This window comes from Perognathus longimembris, chromosome 27 (genome assembly GCF_023159225.1).
Source record: "Perognathus longimembris pacificus isolate PPM17 chromosome 27, ASM2315922v1, whole genome shotgun sequence".
NCBI lineage: Eukaryota > Metazoa > Chordata > Mammalia > Rodentia > Heteromyidae > Perognathus > Perognathus longimembris.
Window position 1 is genome coordinate 8,565,068 of NC_063187.1, and position 22,962 is coordinate 8,588,029.

Genomic DNA, 22,962 nt, shown 5'->3' on the forward strand with positions numbered 1-22,962 from the left:
CAACACAGATGGCAACTCCCCCAAGAACCCTAGTGAGGGGGTAGAGCTCTCCTCTGTGACTACGAACACAGATGGATACAGCTGTGGAGTGATTCTGACTACTATTATGAGATAAACCCATCAATGGGTCCAGACTCTTTCTGGGATCTTCTGCAAGAGGAAAAAAATCAAGGAGGGCAGAACCCTGTGGGTCCACTGTAACTGGTAGCTGAGAATCTCTGGAGGGCTTACCCATGCCAGGGCTCAGGCAGAACCGAAGCGGCTACTTGAGCATGCAAGCCAGGGAGAGGAGGCCTGCTTGCTGATGAGGACAGTACACGTATACTGGGACACCGGGGACCCTCAGAGGTAAGCCAGATCTCCACTGCTCAGAATAAGAGCCAGTGCTAGTCTCACAGCAACCCTTCCCAGTCTTGGCTTGTTGACTCGGTTTAGCTGGCTTACATGTTTACATTTCCTTTGGTGGCCCAGACTCAAGTGTTAGATCCAGCATCAGGTGAGGCACAAAACCAAGAATGTCCACATCTTCATCTTCCTCCTCCAGCCCATCTCTTCACCCGAAGGTCATCCTGAGCTGACTGATAAGCTGTGATTTCTGGGCTGTTTTTATGCCTAGCTCTTGTGCCTTACCACATGAACTCTAGCACTACAGAACTAGGGAATCCATCTCAACATCTCAACACCAGGCCCACACCTTGAGGTTGGTGTTTTGGCCAGGACACATAGCAGCAGCTGCCCCTGCCTGGGGGGCCTCTTACCAGTTTTTCTTCAGTCCTATGTACAGCCTGCCTGCTAGGAGGTATGCCACCAGGCTCCCCTGTGCCATGCGGGAAGGAAGTGGTGAGAGGTCTTTCGTCTCCCTAGCCTCAAGACAGCAACAGGCTGTGTTTTCTGCTCAGGCAGGGGTTCCCCATGCAGAGACTCAATAAGACTGAATTCTCAAGAAAGCAGAGGCCAGTCACTTCATGCCTGATCTGGATTGGCCCAGTGGCCAAAGGTCCTGAACCAACAGGGCTTCCTGGGCCTGGAGCCCAGAGATGGCTCAAGTCTTCCCTTGCTTTCTCTGCTGAGCCTAGCAATCACATGATCCTTACAGCCACTTCCCAGGGTCTATGCCACACTGGCTGATCAAAGTCCTCTCCTAGCCTCTCCCACCCTGCCCCTAGATCAGCTTTTTTTTTTTTTTTTTAATCAGTCATGGGACTTGAACTCTGGGCCCAGGCAATGTCCCTGAGCTCTTCAGCTCAAAGCTAGTGCTTGAGCCACAGTGCTACTTCTGGTTTTCTGGTGGTTAATTGGAGATAAGAGTCTCTCAGACTTTCCTACCGGGGCTGGCGATCTTCAGATCTCACACTCTTGATTAGTTTGGATTACAGGTGTGAGCTACCGATGCATGGCTCCTAGACCAGCTTTTAATGGCCACAGAGCCTGGGTTCACCCAGAGAATGTGAGATGAGTGCTGAGGGACACAGCCTCATCTGCAGGAGATGGTACGGGCTTTGTAGGTGTGTGACTTGGGCAGAGAGAACTAAGGACTGGAGAGGTACAGGGGGAAGCAGGCTGGAAGCCCGCCCAGTACAGTTCTGTGATGGTTCCTTGTGGTACAATCTCCCTCATTCCCAGCTATTTTCTCCTAGAGATAAGGAGGGAGAGGAGGAGGAAGAAGAGGAGGAAAAAGCCCACAGCTTGCCACCAACAGATGATGGGGCCTGAGATTTCATTCTACAAGGAAATGGCAAGCTAAAAAATGGACTGGGGAGTACCTGGGCCTCAGGGCTACCCACACACAGGTGCTTTTAGTTAACAGGAAGCCCCAGATGCCAGTGATACAGGGACCCAGAAAACTCTGCTGGTATAGGAGCTGAATTGCAAAAGAGGTGATGCAAAACTGGGCTACTCCAGCAGGGAGGATGAGCTCTGCTTCCAAACACGCCTCCTCACAAAGGAAGCCTGACAGTACCTGCTTCGCCACGCAGCGCCTTCTCCACTGCAACCCCCCTCTCCTCCAGCTGCCTCTGCTTCTCCTCCACCTGCTCCAGCTGCCGTTGGATGATCTAATAAAAAACACCAGTGTAAGCTTCCAGCTCTCTATTACCTAGTCTTCAGAAGGAAAATTACGTTGTATGAAGCCAGGAAAGGGGAAAGACAAAACAGTTGGAAGGGGCTCTGGTCCACGGGCATGTTCAGAGTGAGGCACCTACACTGGCAACTCACCTCTCCCCTCTGCTGAGTAGACTCCAGGAAAGAAGCAGGGGCCAACCACCCCCCGCCCCCCCACCTCCCATGAAGGTTCCAGGTGGGTAGTGGATGGATGTCAACCACCATGGGAAGCATTTAAATACAATTTCCTCGGACCTTTCTGGATGATGAGACAGCTAAAATACTGGAAGGATTTCTTAGGAATCTTGTCTCTACAAGTTTGGAAACAACTACAATGGAAGTACAATGGTCTATGATGTAAGGTTTGAAAACAAAGGCAGATGACTAGGACAGTTCTGAGCTCTCCTCTCAAATCCATTATAGATCAGAGGGCACAAAGAATCTCTGCACACTTGCAGTTGACTACCTGACTATTCCACACCAAGAAAGTCCAAGTGTGGCTGTTCCTTTTTGCAACAGTCCCACAAGGATTGGGCCTCCGCTGATGCATGCTGCTGGACGTCTGCTGGGCTGTTGGCTTGGGTGACAGGGACAAGCTGTTTGCCTCCACTTGGGCCTCTCTGCTCTCTAGTATCCTGGACAAGGACATGCTGGAGCACAGGGAAGGACAGCAACTAGACCTGTGCCTGTGGGTCATGCCCCACCGCTTCACCCTGGGCACCTGCAGATCAACCCGTGGCTTTATGGGTCAGGCCCACAGTTTTACCCGTGGGCCTGCGGCTTGCACCATACCTGGGCTCGATGTAACCGCTTCAACTCCTCCTGCTTGGCTTGCCTCCGAGCTGCTTTCTGCACACGCCGGGTCAGCTTGGCATTCAGTTCTTCTTCTGTGTAGGTTCTTGGCTGGACAGAAAAGAGAGATCACCTCAGCCAGGTGCATGTTAGGCTGGAGATGGTGGCTGGGGCCTGGCAGACAGCAGGGCACAGGGTGTGCAGATTTCAACCAGAGACTTCATGGGCACTTGTCCCTGCTGGAACCCTAAATGCCATAGGGCACAGCCAAAGACCTACAAAGAGACACACTTTCCCTCTGTGACAATGATGGGAGATTCTAGGGAGTTAGAACCTTTATCCTTGCCATCATTTGCTATTCATAGAAGGATGGCAGTTTTTAAGACCTTGTGGGGGTAAATATCATGGTAAAATGTTTTCCCAAGCCTCCTGCATCTGAGGAATACAAGGAAAGGAAAAAGTCATAATCTTTTAATTTTCTTTGGTATCAGAAGCCAGATGAACGGTATGCACAGTAGGCTCTTTTAACAACTAACACCAAAGTCAGAGAAAACAAGTTACTTCTATTTTATATCTAGGTGAACCCTAAACTAGCAAGCACAGGCTGCAGAAGGGTCTGCAGAGGTGACTGCCCCTTAAGGACTGCCAGGGTCTGCAGAGACAAGTGTCACAGAGAGGAAGTGGCCTGGCCAAGGTAGTGCCATCAAGATCGGAGGAGGTGACCAGGCATGTACCGTGCCATCCCATGGAAGGCCTGCGTGGGCCCACTGGCCCTGGGTAGCCAGTGTGTTGTATGTGTGTGTGGGGGTGGGGGTTGCCTTCATTCAGGGCACCAAACTAGGGTCACTTTCACACTTTAAAAGAGACTTCCAAGTTCACCCTGGGAGTCTGGATTCATCAGCTTTCTTCAAGGAGTTCAAATGGTGGAGGAGGATCAGGGAGAACAGGCAACCACAGTCGTAAGTTGTTGTGATGTTCCAGAGGCCAGCAGTTGACTATGCAGACTGCACAGCTGAGGGCTGGTGACCACTTTTCACTGGGCTGCCCGGGCCATAGGGGAGCCGGCCCCACCCCGCACCTGGGGCAAACCCAGTGAAGATGGGCGTCTCATCCTCCTCCCTCATGACACAGCTAGAGAGTCTGGCGGTTACAGCTGCATGCAGGGATGAAGTTAGTGAGGGTGTGCCTGCAGGCCAGTGGGGCTGCTGAGGGTTAATCGCAGACAGGCATGCAATGAGGCCCGGCCAGGGGATGGGACGCTACCTTTGATGAGTAGGACCTCCTGAATGCCAAGGCGTGTGGTATATAAATCAACTTTTAGGGGGATGGCAACAGAAAACAAAACAACAGGAATGATAATGATGATTAAAAAATTAAAATAGAACACAGAAATGGAGTAAAATCAGTTAGACGTTTAAAATGCACATGAGACTTAAACACACTGTTGTTTCCACAATGTTACACAGGATTGCATGGGGAGGGAGCTACATGGGGTACAGGCTCTACCTACCAGCTGTATCTTAGTGAACCCTGGTTCTGATTAAGACTGAGGTTTACTTTTCTACTTGCTGAGTAAAAACAAGTTCTTCAGCATCCCCCACATCTTGTCAGTCTTCCTGACAAAGTGTTAGAATCTATGACTGGTACCCAGGATGCACTCATGCAGCTGGAGGATGTGAGTTCCTCTGCTGCTGAACTGACGCCTGCAGGAGCCTGCCGTCCAGTGGGAGGGCACTGAGGTAGTGTTCTTGGCACTGCCAGTGTGGCCAGGAGACCACCTGGCACCACACATGTGGCATGGACAGCGGACTGCTCAGCACTATGGCAGTGGGCTTCACCAATTCATGGAGAGTTCTGAGCACAAAGGCAACCACAGATGGGTGTTCCCCCTGCCCAGTGCTGGGGCTTCAGTTCAGGGCCTTGCACTCATGCTTGGCTTTTTGCTCATGGCTGGCACTCTATTTTTTGATCCATGTCTCAACTCCCAGTTTTTCTGTTGGCTATATGAAGATGCACCTCAAAGATTTGTCTGCTAGGAATAGCTGTGGACCTCAATTCTCAGATCTCAGCTTCCTGAGTAGCTAGACTCGTAGGCTTGAGCCACTAGCTCCCAGCCGGACTGACCTTTTAGCCCAATGTGACACTACCTGAACATCTTCAGGTTCTCTATGAAGGTAAAGGGAACTTTGGACCACATCCTTTCTTTATAGACTTCTACCCCTCACCAAGTTCCCAAGACAGCACCCATCCCCAGTGTTGAGATATGTTTATAGACCTACATGTAAACCCAGAAGCAATCTTTGGCTCAGGTCCAGCTATTGCCAGTGCTACTACTGAGGTTTCTCAACAGGAGATATGTTAAGATGAGCCCCAGAGATAGAACACATAGCCTTGGAGACCTCCACCATACTCAGTGCTGCTTGGCATACACAGGAGGCCTGGATCTGTAGCCAAGTGGAACAGGAGGTAAGGCTTGTCATTTTAGGTGCCCCAGGTGGAGAAAAGGCTGGCATATCCAGGGAGATAAATGCATAGAGAATGAGATAAATAAATGAACCACAATTTCCTATTTTGCTGAACTAATAGAAGAGGAACTGAACTGAGTTGATGGCTTCTGTCCATAATCCCAGCTACTTGGGAGGCAAAGATCAGAAGATCATAGTCCAGACTGGCCTGGGTAAAAACTTGAGACCCTATTAGAAAAATAACAAGAAAAGTGTTGAAGGAGTAGCTCAAATGGTAAAATGCTGCCTAGCAGTAAACACTGAATTCAAACTCCAGTATTGTCCCCTGACTACCAAAAAAAAAAAGATCAGGCTGGGAGGCAGGATCTAAAAACAGGCCACAGAAGTCATATTTACAAACAGGCCCAAGGCACTGGCCAACAGTTCAAAGCTGCCCCTTGATGGAGAGGGCAAACTCAAGTCCAAATTCCAATGGCTATTCTGGGAAAGGTATGTGGAATTCTGGGGGAAGTCTTCTATTAAAGAAAGCAGGTAGACTTTTTGTCAAATGTGTACTTTTGCTCACATAAGGAACCTAAATCTAAAATGGTAACACTAACAATAATTGGACACGATTCCAAAAAGAGGCTGGGGGATGGGGGAGGAGAGGGTATTAGGAGTAAAGAGGCTTGAAGTATATTACCAACATAGTTTTTAACATGGTTTTTTTGGTGTTTTTTTTTTGGGTGGGGGGGGGGGGTTGGTTGGTCATGGGGCTTGAACTCTGGGCCTGAACACTGACCCTGAAAAGCTAGTGCTCTACCACACTGAGCCACAGCACCACTTCCAGTTTTCTGGTGGTTAATTGGAGATAAGAGTCTCATGGACTTTCCTGCCTGGGCTGGCTTTGAACTGTGATCCTCAGCCTCCCCAGTAGCTGGTATAACAGGCCACCAGCACCCTGCACCTACATAGTTTCGAATATAACAAAATGAAACCCACTAAGCATTTTCTGAACCAGTATGGAGAAGAGGCTAAGCTTAAGGCAATGGGGTTGTTCAAAGCATAGTTCACGATCAAGCTCCTTTGTAATATTAATTCCTATAAGCAAAGCAAAACAACAAAACTGGAGCATACATAGCTCAAGTGGTAGAGTTCAAACTAAGTGGTAGGTTTGACCTTGAATTCAAATGTGTGGGGGTGGTGGGCAAGGGCGGGGGGGTGGGGCGGTGAGAGGTGGGAACAGGGAGGCTTAGAAGCCAACAGTCCTAGCTCTGCTCAGGCCTTCCTGGATCTTAGTTCCTATCCATTTGCCATCACTGGGACACAGATGCCATGCTAGAACTAGACGTCTCACTAATCCTTTCCCTTCTCCAACTTCACTGCATCTGGTCCAAGCCTTGAAAACCAAAACACTGAACAAGCACTCAAGGAAAGCTAGCAATGAAGGATCTCTCTTTAAGGGCCTTTGCTCTCAGCCTCTCCTAAGCCCCACCCCAGAGGAGCGAGAGGGCTTACTGTGTACCTAACATTTTTAAGGAACAGAAACGTCCTCTCTACTTGACAAACATACCAAGCTGGCAGGATGGCCAGGCCCATCCACAGCCATTTCCCATCCGGGCCTCCATTCTCTGAGCAGCATGATGACCCTTCTATTGCCAGGCCAGGCAGATGCTGCTCCATGTGGGAGGAGTACCAGGCTGCTTCCAGAAGGCAGAGTAAAGCCTTCCACCTGGATAGCCTCTGACCTCTCCACAGGAACAGAATTCTTGCCATGGAAGAAAATCCCCCAGCTGTGCATTCAGGACTCCTCCCAGGGCTCTTCTCCCACCCAGGACTGGTTCAGCATTCTGCTGTTTGCCTACTGAGATGAGGGGAAATTGGGGAGAGCTTACCCCACACCTGCTCTCCACCTTAGCTTTAGGTCTGTCAGAGAACCACAGTGGTTAATAGCCTTCCCCCTCCATGCCCCCAAGCTCTATGGGACTGGACACCCACCCCTCGCTTGGACAGCCTGTCCTTTGCTCTGTCAGAAAACCACAGTGGTTACCAGCCCCCACCCCATGCCCCATGAGATTGGACCCCCACCTCTCGCTTGGATTTCTGGGAGGCCCTCTCAAGGATATCATCACTGGATAGGTCCGAGTCCTCAGAGAAACTCAGCTGGCGCCGAAGCTGCAGCTCTGCAGGGGTAAGAAGAGGCCAAGTGAGTAGTCGGTGAGGTCAGCAGAGGTTCACTCTCCAGGTTAGGTGATTTCTTTCCTATGGGAGGAGCAGTGAACTTGGGTGCTGATGCTTGTCCCCACAGAGGTGGAGTCAACACCGGATAGACACCTCCTAGCCAGATTGTCCTCGGCCCCACTAAAACCAGGCTGGCCTGGGACATAATGTGACTTTAGTAAAGACCTCTTTCTCAGCCAGATTCAAGCAGGCTTTACATTGATCTTGTCAAGAGAGGAGGGATGTGCTCCAGACACCATAGTGTGGATCTCTTCTAAGAACCCTTGGGGGAACAGCAGGTGAAAGCAGATCTCTTGAGAACCTCCACCAGATGGGACAACCTCACGCCTACCCTGCAAGGGTCTAGTGGAGAGCTGGCATACCTGCTCTCACAACAGGAGACAGCCCATGTCTGCCGGAGTCTGCAGTGGCACCGCTGGATGGGGTACTGGAGCAGGACTTCTCATCGCTCCGCTTCTTCTTGTCCTTCTTGTACCCGGAGAAGACTGACTTCCACAGGGACTTGGGCTTTGTGGCTGCTTCTTCCAGGAAACCGGGGCTGGGTTTCTCTGGGGGCCGTCCCTCCCCTTTGGACTTTTTATCTTTCTTATTTCTGCGTGGGGAGAAAAGGGATGACCTCTTCTTGCTCTTCCCACTGGAACCCTCAGATGAGGTGACAGAGCCATCGGGGCCCCCTGAGTCTGACGGAGGTGAGAGAACCTCCTCACTGGTGGCTTCATGCTTCAGGGTGGACTGCTCAGCTGTTTTGAGGCCCCGGCGACTAGGGGATTCAGACCTCAGTTCCTTGCCCCTGGAGGATGCCAATGGCATCATTCGGGACTTGGGGGCCATACTGGCTATCTCCATCTCCTGCATCCTACTCAGCTGCTTGGCCATGGCATCTCTCAGTGCCTGGCTCTTCACGGACCTCTCCCGGGCTCGCATGCGCTCCTCAGCCAGTTCCTTGGCTTCTGCAGAGACCTGGGGCAGCCCCCTCTTCTGCGTCTGGCTGCGGCTCTCCATCAGAGGCAGCTGTCCATTCTCCTTGGCCAGGGGCCTCTCTTTGCGGGGCCAGCAGGAGGGGGGTGTGAAGAACTTCTCCTGCCCACTTGAGTCCTCTGTCTTGTCATCATACGTATCCTCCACATCATCAGCAAAGGGGATCTCATCCACACTCTCCACAAATGACTTCCGCACCTCCTCCCTGGGAGGCTGGGCTGGCTCTCGTGGGGGCCGCATAAATGGGGCGGGTGGGGGGGGAGGGACAACTGAGGCCTTGGGCTGGCTCACTCTACACTCCAGGGTCTGGTAGGGCTTCCTGCGCAGGGTTGCAGGCTCCTCATTGGGTGGTGGGGGTGGGGGTGGACTAGAAGGTGGGGTAAGCATGGTGGAGTCCGAGGTGTTGAAGCTCTGGCTGCCCAAGGTTTTCATGTTGGAAGAGCTGCCGTGGAGGCCCAGGCCGGAGCTGCTGGACAGGTCCTTGCGCTCCTCCTGGGAACTTCTCAGCTCTCCATCAGGTGACCTGGGAGTCAGCAGGGATGGCTGGTCACCTGCTAACTTTGGGAGGCCCAGCCTTTTAGGTACAGGTGGGGGTTTTAGAAGATGGAGCCCCTCATCCTGAGGAGACTTTTCAACAGAGTAGGACTTTAGGGACATTGGCTTAAGGGCTGGTGAGAAGCTGGGCTCAGGCCCTTTGTTCCGATCAACCGGTGTGAGCCCAAGGCTACGGCGGATCTCAGCGCTCTTCATCCAGAACTCCTCTACCAGATCACTCCGTCTCACAGCCTCGTCCGCGGCAAGAGGGCTGCCCAGTCTGTCCTTGGGGTCACCTTGGCTCTTTACTGGGAGAGGAGTGAGGGGGGTGGATGTTTTGGTTGGAACGGGCTGGAAGCGTATAGGGGACTGGGTGGGAGATGGAACAGTGGCCTCTGAGGATAGCTGAGGCTGAGAACAGATGGGAAATGGGGATATTGAAGGGGGTGTAGAGGTGGGTGCAGAGGGACCTAGCAGTGGCGACGAAGAGGGCTGGGAGTCAGCTGATGAGACTGGTGATCTGGTTTCTGGCAAAGCCATGGGCTGTGATCGGATAGGAGAGTGTGCCGCTTTCTGATCTGCAGAGGCTCTGGCTTTGGGCTTCTCTCTGGAGAGCAGAGGGAAAAGGTGCTCCTCTGGGGGTCTCACCTTGGTGGTAGCAGAGACAAGTGAGATCTGGGCTCCCTACAGAGAAGAAAGACAGAAGCTGCTAAGAGGCCAGAGCTTCCCTGGCCAGCAACATCCCTTAGGGAACATGCTCTCTCAAAGGGCCTGTGCATGTTGAGATAAAGCCCTCTCTCTGTTCTTTGAGCTATTATTTGAAGGGCTTCTCATTTTCTGGTCTACTTGTTCGCTTTTTAGAACTCTTCTCCTTGGTCTGAATAGACTAGAGCTTTCAGGGTTTGATTCATCTCAAACACATCTAATTTTCTTGTCCACTGACACGAGTCCTGGCCAAGGGGGCTAAAACACTCAGCTTTCAGCCTTTTTTTTTTTTTTTTTTTTTTTTTTTTTCCCAGTCCTGGGCCTTGAACTCAGGGCCTGATCACTGTCCCTGGCTTCTTTTTGCTTAAGGCTAGCACTCTGTAACTTGAGCCACAGCACCACTTCTGGCCGTTTTCTGTATATGTGGTGCTGGGGAATTGAACCCAGGGCTTCAGATACAAGGCAAGCACTCTTGCCACTAGGCCATATTCCCAGCCCCCTCAGCTTTCAGCCTTGTTCAACCAGATTTCTGTGGTCCCTACTGGACTACCATGGGCCAGCACAGTAAGAACATTTAAAATAATCAGCACAGTGCACAGACCAGTGTCCTTCCCAAGAAGCTCAGAAGTGCATGGCTCTGATGTCGCACTCCTCAGCATCTTGTTGACCTCACAGGTCAGTCACTGAACCATCCATGCTACCTAGTATCCCAGAAACCCAGGCCCTATGTCCTGTCTGGGCTGCTCTTCCTCCGGGATTGGCCCTCTAGATCCTATTTCCCAAATCACATTATCAGAAACCATTGGACACTGTTGAGCTGGCAATGTGGGTACATGCGTGTGTGCGTGCATGCGTGCATGTCTGTGTGTGTGTGTGTGTGTGTGTGTGTTTGAAGGGTGTGGATTCTTTCTTTTACTTTCCTTCCCTCCCCCCTCCCCCTCCCTCCCTCCCTCCCCCCCTCCTTTTCTTTGAGCCACAGTGCCATTTCTTGCTTTTTCTATATATGTGGTACTGAGGAATGAACCCAGGGCTTCATGTATGCGAGGCAAGCATGTACCTACCACTAGGCCACATTCCCAGCCCCACTTTTTATCTTTTCTCTTCTTTTCTGGTACTAGGGTTAGAACTCAGGGCCCACACACTTGCTCAGCTCAAGCCACTTGATCCACACCTTCAGCCTGGCTTTTTAAAGCTGGTTATTTTGGAGATAGAGTCTTTTTTTTTTTTTTTTTTAAGCCGGGCTGGCTATGAACTATAAGCCTCTAGATTTCAGCCTCCTGTATAGCTAAGATTACAGTGTGTACTACTGAAGTCTGGCCTTAGCAGTATATGTTTATCTTAAATAGTCATACACTTATTATTTTTTTTTTTTGGCCAGTCCTGGGCCTTGGACTCAGGGCCTGAGCACTGTCCCTGGCTTCTTCCCGCTCAAGGCTAGCACTCTGCCACTTGAGCCACAGCGCCGCTTCCGGCCGTTTTCTGTATATGTGGTGCTGGGGAATCGAACCTAGGGCCTCGTGTATCCGAGGCAGGCACTCTTGCCACTAGGCTATATCCCCAGCCCCATACACTTATTTTAACACAAGATATATTTATCAGAATAAACCCATGATCCTACAAATATCACTGCTTTAATTTAAAATTTAACTTTTCTATTCGTGATAAGGATTTACCATGAACTAGAACCCCAAGACCACTCCTACTGTCAACAGCTCTACTTAGCACAAAGTGAAAAAACATTTTTTTTTCAAATGTGGAAGCCAGTAGGCTGCTTCCCTTAAGACAAGTCTTCCCACTTGTTTCCCCTTGGGGCCCCACAGTAACCCCACAGCCTCACCTCAACCACAGGGCTGTGGGCTGGGGTGAGCAGAGCAGCTTGTTCCTGAGGAGACTGAAGGGGGCTGGAGACCTGGGAAGGACCTGAAAGGAGAGGTTACAGTCATGCCCACAAGGAAATCAGCCCTTAAAGATATACTCACGTTACAGTCGGGGGAATCAAGCAGGAGAACAGAGGCTCAAAGGGCCAACTGCTCCGTGTCCTGGCTGTTCTAGGAAGAACTGACCGCAAAAGGCATCACCAAGCACCACCAGTACCCTCCTTCTGCCTGCACTGCTGTCAGTATGCCAGGCATGTGCCATCTGGGTTTTGAGCTGAGGTAGACATTTACCCTCTCACGATCCCAGACAGCATAAGCAAAGATGCTGCAGGCCAGTCATTTGCAGAGGCTATAGTGTGGGGCAGGAGGGAGGAACAAGGGGATGAGGAAGCAAGGGGTAGGGGCCCTGGCCTGCCCCACCTGGTGCTACCTGCCTGCATCTGTGGTCCTCTCAGCACTGGAGACACTGTGTCTCCTGCTAGTGGCAGCAGACCTACCTTTCTCATGTTGCTTTGGCAAGGCAGGTGGTTCCTCCCCCTCGCTCTCTGATACTCTCAGCTCCAGTTCTGCTTCTACTTCAGCCTGGCGTGGCACCCGAAGCCCCGCTTCGGCATCAGATGGGATGTCATCAGACCAATGCTGATCTGGGGGGAAGGGGACAACAGTCACAAGTTAGCACCCACCTCTGAGCAAGGCTGTGCTACATTCCCATCTCCTGCTTCTTCACAAAGCAGCCTAACAGGTTGACTGGCTACTATGTGGTGGTGTGAGCTCTGAAGTAAACCCTGCAGTCTCTGCAAGCCTGGCCATCTCAGTCTCAAGGCAAAGTGCACAGCCTTCTGCGGGGTGGGTCTCAGTGAAGGCTGCAGAGACTACCACATAAAAAGGCCACTTTAAGAGACAGCTTAAAAGCTGTCACGTTCTCCCCGCCCCCCCCTGCTGTGAATTAACTAAAAGCTGCTTCCAAGTTTGCATTTGTGCTCTTTGATCTGAGCCATTCCCTATTGTAGTTGCTTTACAATCACTTTGGGATCCAGGAAAAATAAGATTCACTGGTAAGTACCTTGTGACTAAAGGCAAACAACCAGCCACCAGGGAGGCACTGGTACACACCCCTGTAATCCCAGCTACTCAGGAGGCTGACAAAAAACAAACTACCAGCCAGTTACCAGTGGCTCACACCTGTAACCCCAGCTACTAGGCAGGCTAAGACCTGAGGACTGTGATTCAAAGCCAGCACTGGAAGGAATGCCTATAAGAACCACATCTCCAATTAACTACTAGAAAGCAGAAAGTGGCGCTGTGGCTTAAGTGGTAGAGCACTAGCCCTGAGCAAAAAGGCTCAGGGACAGCGCCCAGGCCCTGAGTGAAAGGCCCAGTACTAGCACCAAAAAAAAAAAAAAAGGCAAACTACCCTTGGAGTAGGTAATACCTTCTTCTTATGATCTTGTAAATAGCCAAAAGCTATGGAGCACCCACCAGCCCTGCAGAGGCAAATACTGAGGGAATGGCCAACTAGGCCACACCTGCGACTTGAGACTCTTTTTAACAATGCATACCTTTCCCACCCTTTGCTCCTGATTCTTCCTGTTTAACCTGAGACCAATGTCAGCACCCCTGAAGATGGGTGAAGATGTGCTGAGATGCTGTCTCTCCATGGCTGCCATGTAATACATCTTTCTCTGCTCTTCACATGTCTCTTCATTTGGCATATGGGGCTGAACAGCTTGACCTAAGATAGGGATTGGTTCTGGACTTTGGTACTGGGGTCTAAAAACCCAGTTTTACTGTGACAGGAAGAAAAGCTTTGGTGTGCACATGGGAGGCAGGCCTTGCTTCCTGAACTCAACTTCCCTCCCCTTTTGTCAAACTGTCTACAGCCAAACACCACAGCCCAGTCCGTTACTCCCTCAGTCTAGTCCCTGCCCTCAACCAATGACACTGTATTTCTTAAAATTCTTTAAATGTGCGTACCTCTAGCCCCCAGCTGCCAAGTTCCCACTCAGAACCACAATGAGGTAGAACCTCTATGAACGTAGAACCTCTATGAACGTCCTTAAGCCTTTGCTGTAGACTGGGTATTTCTGTCCCTGGCCCCTGTGAGGACTAGGAGTGGAGACTGAGGCCCCATACCATCATCTAGCTCAGCACCAGTGTCTCCGGGGTCCCCGTCCTCCACAGCCTCCCCTTCCGTCTCTGCTGGCTCCGAGTCCACGTCCTCCTCCAGGTCGTTCTCGTCTAGTGGGGCTGTAAGGCAGAGATGTTCAAGAACAAGAAGCAAAGCACAGACAGATAGATAGACCACCTGTACAGGGGGAAAGGACAGCTTTAGTGGGCATTGATGAGACGGCCATAGGAAAGAGGGAGGGGCCTATCACACAGAGGTCAGGGACACTGTAAGCAGCATGAGAAGGGCCCAGGCCACTGCTCCATTTGAGTAGGGTAGAGTGAAGAGAGGAGAGCCCTCCCTCCTCTTCCCTCTAGGCCCTGTCCTCTCCCCCTCACAGGCTACTTACCATGACTGCTCAAATCTGTGCCAGTCAGAGGGGTGCTGCTGTGGGACCAATGGAGGTTTATAATAATGGCTTCAAGTTACCAGTGCCTTTGGGCCAGACACTACACTCAGAATTGCATAGGCCTGGAGCACTTATTTCTCATTGTATGCAGTTAGATGGACCACTCTTTTTTTTTTTTGGCCAGTCCTGGGCTTGGACTCAGGGCCTGAGCACTGTCCCTGGCTTCTTTTTGCTCAAGGCTAGCACTCTGCCACTTGAGCCACAGCGACACTTCTGGCCATTTTCTGTATATGTGGTGCTGGGGAATTGAACCCAGGGCCTCATGTATACGAGGCAAGCACTCTTGCCACTAGGCCATATCCCCAGCCCCAGATGGGCCACTCTTAATGCCTACTTTGGAGTGAGAAAGTTGATGCCCAACAGTTCAGGAGACTTGCACAGGCAGGACCCTGCTGCTCAATCTAGTCACAGTGGCATGTGCAGGGGCACAGGAAAGCTTGAGGGGGTACTGAGGGCCCCATCCTTCTCTAGAAGAGGCTGCTGGTCTTCTTGGAATAATTGAGAAAGCATGTGGATAGGTGAGGGGATATGTAAAGTTCCCTTTCCAGACTTAAGAGCAGCCCTTCAAGGCTGCAAAACTGCCCGGAAACATGCACATAGCCTCACCACAACCTCTGCCTCCTGTGTGAACAGACTTGATGAGGTCCACTCCAGACCTGCACATTAAGAGCCTGAAGCCTGAGGCCTTGGGTAAAGGAAGGAGCAGAGACTGCCTGGGGTAGCTGGGTTATTCTTTCTTTCTTCCTTTCTTTCTTTCTTTCTTTTCTTTCTTCCTTTCTTTTTTGCCAGTCCTAGGCCTTGGACTCAGAGCCTGAGCACTATCCCTGGCTTCCTTTTGCTCAAGGCTAGCACTCTGCCACTTGAGCCACAGCGCCACTTCTGGCTGTTTTCTATATATGTGGTACTGGGGAATCAAACCCAGGGTTCCACGGTTTCATGTACACGAGGCAAGCACTTTTGCCACTAGGCCATATTCCCAGCCCCTTTCTTTCTTTCTTTTTTTTTTTAAGGCAGAACAAATAGCATTTATTACATGTCTAAGACCTAGGGACGACTGTGGGTGAATTTCTTAAAAAGCTGAGCTGAAAATGGAAGAGGGAAGGTTATGTAACAGCCAGACACTCAGTGAAGGTTTCTTCTGCAGGCCAACCTACTGACTCCCTCTCTCCCCTTGCTCACCCTCTGTGCAGCAGAGACACCACAAGTAGTTGCAGAAGTCAGATCACAAGAGCTTCCCGTTGGGGATGGGCTGGGGAGGGAGTGACTAGGAAAGGTCACCTTAAAGGTGCTGGGATGTTTTCTTTTTCTTTTTCTTTTTTTGCCAGTCCGGGGGCTTGAACTCAGCACCTGAGCACTGTCCCTGGCTTCTTTTTGCTCAAGGCTAGCACTCTAACACTAGGCCACATTCCCAGCCCCTCTGGGATGTTTTATTGACCGAGTGGATGTTTGTATTAACTTTTCCATGACATTTCTTTAAGTTGTATTTATATTTAAAGCAAAATGGGTAAGATGATGGCTCGAATCTATGAAGAACTTTTGTGAAATTAAACTGAACTGTGGGAAACAGATTTAGAATAGAATACAGTCCAGGGTTGAGGGAGAGGTAGATGTATTCCAAGGTAAGTTCTATGTTGACAAACAGTGCCACCTGCCACTCTGAAATACCCAGGCAGTCCAGGGACCTGGCAATGACAAAGTGCTCTCCTATGATAACAGCATTTCTACATGATTAAAACCTTTGAGCAATCACATTGCTGTTGGCCACTCACAGAGGACAATTAATTGAAGACCAAAGAACAGCACCTTGGAGGCACAAACACCCCACCAAAAAGCAGCAATCTGTCTAGGTCACTCCTTAGACTTGAGCTAAGACCATGAGCTCATCATCAGAACAAAACACCTGGTGGAAACAGAACCCTGGCTCATCAGACACTCCCCATGTCAGCGTGTGCTGACATGCTTGAATGAGCTAATCAGCAAGTGTCTGGCACCCACGTGGCAATTTTATGCTCTCACTGGCAAGTAAGCTGTAAGAGAGCACACACAGAGGGTCACTCCCTGGACTTCAGGCTGCCCCTGCCTGCTAGGCTAGCTGTTCCTCTGTTCTTCAAGCAGGTCTCCCACTTGGAGCTCCAATTAAGAAACACTGGGTGTAGAGTCAAAAGGGAAGGTGTTCTAATGCCTTGGGGTACCTTGAAAAGAATGATCACACATGAAACAATAAATACATGAGGGCTATCACTGAAGCAGCAGCAGATACTGAAAGAGATGCAGCCTGAGCAATGGAACTGGGGAATGGAGTCCAAGTGAAGATGGAGTGCAAGGTGTTGGAAGCGGCCACACAGGTGAGGAGCCTGCGACGAAAGCTAGTAATTGTGTCTATTTCAGCTGCCAGCTGAGGCACCCTTCCTTCCTAGCATTGTCCCCCACACTGTGCTCACAGGGTTGATGGCTCAGAGGGGAGGGGGAGCTGGGCAAGATGCCAGTGAACTCCTGTGACATGTGTATATCTCCTGCCTGCTGCTAGTGGCCTGGTAAGAACCTGTGGTAGAGATCCACTAATGCCAGTCCTCTCCATCCCAGAGGGAATGTTCAGGGAGCATCACACCCTTCTCCAGGTGGTGCTTGGCGCACATGTGACTGGGTGAGGATGGGGACTGCACAGTGCTCAAAGTGCCAATTGCCCTTCCTCAATAAAAGGGTTTCCAGAAAAACATAGGACGGACAAGTAAGGGCTCTTTCTAAGTACCTAAAGACACTGTGGCTATGGGGGACCCAGCAGCTGAGCCACTGGGTTATACTCAAGTCTGTCTTCTGCCCTCCCCTGCACTCTGGTAAATTTTCTCTACACCTTTCCTGAACTTGAACTCAGGGCCTCACACTCTTGCATGCCTTTTTCTGCTCATGGCTGGCAGTCTACCACCTGAGCCATACCTCCAGTCAAGCTTTTTTTTTTTTTTTGCAGGTTAATTGGAGATAAAGTCTCTCAGACTTTTCTGCTCAGGTTGGCTTCATACTACAATCCTCAGATCTCAGCCCCCAACTCACTAGGAGTGAGCTCCTAGCACTTCAGCTCCTTACTGAGTTTTGACTTTTTCCTTCTCCTACACTTCATTTTGGCAAGTTTATGGAATACTATCAATTCCTCTGCTTTTACTCTCAATTGTTACACTTTGAACCTCAGAGCAAAAGGTTCCTTCAGCTTTGGCCTTTTCACCCAAGCTCTATTGATCAGCCAAGGCACCTCTCTGTCCTAGTGCATGGTAGTTCTGCAGTCTGCCTGAGTGGGAAGTGCCTGGGTCCATGCAAGGGGGAGCGAGGGCGTGTGGCCTGACCAGGCATGCAAGTGCCCCACCCCACTGGCTCCGCCCTCACATGCAGCAGCCACAGGACCATGGTCCTGGTGTTAAGGCGCCAGCAGAGCTGCCTAGAGAGAGATTATGGTGAGTAGGGCGGGAGCAAACATCACCAGACTACCTCCAGAGACCGTCTCCAGCCAGGCCTGCACTGCTGCGCGGCGTATGGAGGGAAGACCAGGCACTGAATTGAAAAGAAACAATAAGTGCAGAGTTAACACAGCAGTATGTTCCCAGTGAGGAGGAACTGAAGTCAATCTTGAAGTCCAAAACAGGAAAAACTGGGATGGCATCACTAGACAGAGCCTGTCTGGCACTGAGGACTGATGGTGTGCCGCTGGTCGTGCAATGGACACTCTGGACAAGGAGGAGAGAGAGAAAGCCAAGGGAGGGCCAAGATTGGCCCATGGTTGCAGAGACATCCGATGTGTCCAGATCCTGCAGGCAGCATGACGCCTGGTCATCAGGGTCTCCTTCAGCAGCTTCCACATGCTTGCTCGCTAGAGCAGTGGGAAAGCCATTAACAGACGTTGGTGGTGTCTATCTGCAAAGATTTGGAGCTGGAAAGGATGAAAGACCAATGAAAAGATGAGTCTGTGGAGTGGATCAGTACTCTGGTGTGGTGCCGTGAGCACACTCTGAGTCAATACACTTGCATGAATTAGGCAGGGCAGCAAGGCCAAGGACCCCTGTGTGGCTGACATGCAGCCACCACTCCTCATTGGGCTCCTCTGTTTACTGCTATTTGTGAAAAGAAAAAGGCATCATGATGCACACCTGTAATCCCAGCTATTCTGGAAACTTAAGCATGAGGGTTGCAAGTTCAAGAACAGCCTGGGAAGCTTAGGAGACTTTGTCAAGAAGAAGGAAGAAAGAAGAGGAAGAGGAATTATTTTTATCTTACTGGGAAACAGACTAATCTAATCTGACTCAGAGACTTTAGGGGCCTCCCTGAGAGACATCTCATCTTAATTTCATTTCCAAATATGTGTTCTCTCCAACACACAGTTATAGGCAGACATTCACAGAAAAAATATCCTTCTTCTACAGAGGAGTTAAGAGCACCTTTGCTAAGAAGTAACAGGGTGAATTCCTGGGTTTTACAGGTCAGGATCACTTTACTGTTCTGTATCCATGGATTAAAAGTTTATCTTGGAAGCCACAGAGAACTTTACATATCCTTGATTGAGCATCAGGAAAGTAGTCTTGATTTAACATTAGAAAATCACAAAATTCTGGTGCTTCTTATTCTTTGATCAAACTGGCAGCTTTGGCCCTATAAGAAAGGGCTTTCTGTAGCAAAAGGAGTGGTGCAAGTGCTCAGGAAGCACACTGGGACCCTGGGCACCTCAAGGCAGTTACCTCTGGTAGTGGAGGATTCTGAGGTTGGGACCATTCTCTCCTCCTCCTCTTTCTCACGAATGTGTGTCCAATGCACATCAGCCTGGATTGCCAAGGGATCCGCTGGATTTATGATTTGCTGTAGCCTGTGGTTCCCAGCTAGTATGCAGGTGTGAGAGATGGAGGAGATAAGGGAGTAGGCCGAGGGAGAAACACAAAACAGCGGACAAAGACACAGAAACACGACAGTGGATGGAAGGAAGGGATGAAACACACCACAGGAAAGGAAACAGAGAGAAAGGTTACAATATTTGCCAAGATCAGTTTGAATCAGAAAGAAGTAGAAGTTGAGAAAACACACACCTTTCCACTCATTCAAGTTTAGTCCTTTCTTTTCTGACTGTGTGTGTGTGTGTGCGCATGCACACTCACCAGTCCTGGGGCTTGAACTCAGGGCCTAGGTGCTGTACTTAACCTTTTTTTTGTTGTTTGTTTTCTTTTTTTCTTTTTGCTGAAGGCTAGCTAGCACTCTACCATTTGAGCTACACATCCACCTCTGGCTTCTTGGTGATTAAACTGGAGATATGAGTCTCATAAACTTTTCTACCCTGGCTGATCTCAGCCTCCTGAGTAACTAGGATTACAGGTATGAGGCAGCAGCATTTGGTTTTTAGTTTAGCTGTTCACTTTTACTTCTAGTTTCAGTGAAGAGAACCACACACTCAGACTCTAATGGTAAAGGCTTTTTTCTTTCTGATGTTCTTTTCATCCTAAGCCAGATGCCAAGTTGGGAAGGGCAGATGACAACTGGTCCCCTCCAGGGGTCACAAAGACTCAAATGAAAAAGAGAAAGGTTTTCTCAAGGACGCAGTTTCTGTTGGTCACCTAGCAAGGTGCTCACCACCACCTGCCAGACTGACAACTTCTCCAAGTGACAAGAGAGAGGTGGGCAGGGACAGTGCCATGCTGTACTGAGCCCGCTAACTCAACAGAGCAGAGAGGTACTTTATTGGTCCTTTAGTTTTTGTCTTTCACAGCAAGAGCTGCTGATGGAGAGGAACAGTGCCCCTGCCCTGAGGGGCCACATGCTGGATGCTTGGTTTGCAGAAGGGCCAAGCTCTGCAGGAAAAGTGACAGCACATTCTACAGAGGGGTGAAGAATACCCCTGCTGAGAAATACAGAGCAGAAAGCAAATTCTGGGAGCACAATTAAGGGAGACAGTGGCCGGGAGAGGAAGTAGAACTCTATTCTGAGAAGTACCAAACTCTAGGAGTCCAAGGGTAGACATGCAACCAAAACTTCTCTGCTTTTTTCTGCGGTTGAAACCCTGCTCCTTAAAACCCCATCTGGTGCTTCGCTGATCCTTTTGGACATGAGATTAGGTTTTTCACAGACATGAAATCACCTAGTGACCCTTTTAAGTTATCATGCTGCCAAAGCCCTTGGAATCCACCAGGTTTTCCCTGCCCTGGGGGACAGGGTCCAAGCCATTAGTACTTAGATCATGCTGGAGGCAAGGTTACGATCAAGGGACAGCCAGTCACTTGGAGGGAGGATAGTTGATCAGGCAGCAAGAGCAGGTACCACGGATCTGAAGCACTATGGAGTTCCTTCCAGGAGCTAGCTTCTATCTGAGAGCTAGGTTACCCCTTCCCTCAGCAATTTTCTCAAGTAACTTCCTCCTGTGGGTCACTACAATGATAATCTCAGGACTGGGGGCAGTGAGGAGGACATGTAAGCAGAAAATACTGATGAGGTCTTGGGAGAAAAACTCCTTTCTATCAAAGTGTGTTTGCTTAAAAGTTCCCGCTTTGGCCAGGTAGTTAGACTCTCCTTAAGGAAAAGAGGACCTGCTTTGGGATAAAGAAGGATTTTTGAAATGTAAGGTTTTATCTTACTGGATTTTCCAAAATGGAATTAAGACACACCTCTGGTTGTTCAGGAAATAGTAAGAGGGTGTGGCTATATTTTGAGATGGTTCATGTTATTTCAAAGTCACTTTATGTAACTGTATTTTATCATATTCGAACTAGCCAATGATGAGCAGATTGTGAACCTGAATTCAGCCAATGTGAGCAGAGGGGTGGGGCCTGCTATGTTAGGGATAAATAGGGGAGCAACTTGCCTCCTCTGGGTGCTTGCTTGCCAGAGTTTTGGCTGATGGCACACCCGTCTACAGAAGTAAATTTTGCCTTGCTGAGACCCTCTTTATTTTCGTGTCTATTGTTGTGACTCCAATGGCTCTTGGAGAGCATATTTATAACAAGTCCCCAGTCCAATGGCTCTTGGAGAGCATATTTATAACAAGTCCCCGGTATAGGCCCTGACCTGTGCTGTAAAATTGGGACCTCGGCCCCTCATGGCACCTTGAGTGGCTATCTCTTAAGAGATTCACAGATTGTCTCCAAGGTACTAGATGGGGTTCAATCACAGCAGTCACCAAACAGCCTTGGGAATTTATCAGCAGCATGAAGTCAGCCTTCCTTCCGCAGAGAAATACTAAAGGCAGCTAAGGTGAGATGGAAGCTCTGGTCATGAAATTTTCTGCCTTACAGAAGAAGCCAAGTCTTCCTTGATTATGGGGAACTCAGGTCAAAGCCTTGAGGAATAGGGAGAGGGCCACATAAATCACCTGCTTTCTGGCTTCCTCTCAACTCTTTACTGACACACATATACACCTCTCTGCCATAGGAAGACTGGGCCTGGGGCAGCTTGCCAGCTAGCTTTTGTGTGCAAAAAGCCTAAGTGCAGCTCTATGGAAAGCACAGATCTTTTCATGTGGCACCTGCTCTTGGAGATGGGCTTTGGATGGTGAGGGATTCAGGGTAGAGGTGGGAAGGTGGGAAAAGTGGGTACCTTTACATGTACCCGTTTCTTCTTCCTTTGAGAGATGCTGGAGCCACTGGCCTTGTAGAAGTTCTCTGTCCCAGGGGCAATACTCCCCTTCTACAGCAGGTGGGGGGGGGGGCAGACACCCACCGACAGCACCAAGAATCCCACAGAGGGACAAGTAGCGAAGGGACAGGAGGGAGGAAAGAGAACAGAAACCAGAGTTATCTCCAGCTGCCAGCAGTAGGGTCCTGTCACTGCCCACAGGTGTCCAGGTTCTCTGCCCAAAAGACACACATTGCAGGCTTGGGACAAAGGCTCGCCTGGAAACACAAAGAGCTTGGCTGGGATATGAGACATTTATTTCTATAATTGAAGCTCATTTTGTATAGGCCTGATCTTGATACTGGGTCTAAGAGTAGGCAGTTAACTCTTCATAAGGGGAGATGGGGAAAGTCCTGAAAGAGTGACCTATGTGGGTCTAAATACAGCAAGCTTCAACCCTCACCTGAAGGCAACAATGTCCAGAATGAGGTAAGCAGGGAGCAGGCCAGGAGGCAGCTGTGGGTATGCAGCATGTGCTGCAGACATGGCTGAGACGACCCAGGTCCCAGCCATGGTCTGGCTTCTTGTGTAGACTTTCATCAGGTCTCAGTGAACTGCGTAATCGGAGAGCCTGAGCCTTGGTATGCTACCCTTGACCTTGGCCTTTGAAGGAGAAAGTGCATGAGGCCTGGGAGAGAAGTTCTGAGCAATGTTTTCTGAATGCTCCCAGGGAGTATAACCCCCATGCAAGCCTTCAGGTCAGGGTGGCCCCTTGTCTTCCCTCCTCAGAGGTCTCCAGAGGCCACAGTGGGAATGAGTCCTGCCTGTGAAAGGCTCAGCCTTTGAGGTGCCAGAGACGACGGGTCCCTGGGTGGGCCTGGGCAATGGACACATCGAATTCCAGGAAAAGCAGATAAGCCTCAGGAGCAGCAGAGCAATCTCATGTCAGTCCTCTACTACACCCATGCTTCCAGACCTAATCTGCTCTGCACAGGGAAGGGAAGACGTAAGCTTGGAACTGAGAAGACCGGTTTCCTTCTCTTTGGTTCTGTGCTCCTGCAGAGCAAGAGCAACCCTTCTAGGGGTGTCACATCTCTACCTGCCCTGGTTCCTTCCTTGTCACTCATGGGACCTCTGTGCAGC

The 22,962-nt window shown here is 50.1% G+C and overlaps 1 protein-coding gene across 4 annotated transcripts in view; it reads right to left on the reverse strand.

The window, feature by feature from the left end:
- The window catches only part of Mical3 (microtubule associated monooxygenase, calponin and LIM domain containing 3), a 139,724-nt gene that overhangs the window by 18,226 nt on the left and 98,536 nt on the right, over positions 1 to 22,962 (reverse strand). For 2 of the 4 annotated variants that reach the window (XM_048335183.1, XM_048335182.1), the window contains exons 27-36: positions 18,966 to 19,103; positions 17,725 to 17,787; positions 13,805 to 13,918; positions 12,169 to 12,315; positions 11,632 to 11,714; positions 7,940 to 9,773; positions 7,425 to 7,519; positions 4,156 to 4,206; positions 2,893 to 3,003; positions 1,961 to 2,054 (exon numbers count right to left, since the gene is read on the reverse strand). In XM_048335183.1, coding sequence (XP_048191140.1) covers positions 1,961 to 2,054; positions 2,893 to 3,003; positions 4,156 to 4,206; positions 7,425 to 7,519; positions 7,940 to 9,773; positions 11,632 to 11,714; positions 12,169 to 12,315; positions 13,805 to 13,918; positions 17,725 to 17,787; positions 18,966 to 19,103 — 2,730 coding nt within the window. The remainder of the gene's footprint in view (positions 1 to 1,960; positions 2,055 to 2,892; positions 3,004 to 4,155; positions 4,207 to 7,424; positions 7,520 to 7,939; positions 9,774 to 11,631; positions 11,715 to 12,168; positions 12,316 to 13,804; positions 13,919 to 17,724; positions 17,788 to 18,965; positions 19,104 to 22,962) is intronic. The other 2 variants (XM_048335184.1, XM_048335185.1) reach the window with 2 other exon arrangements.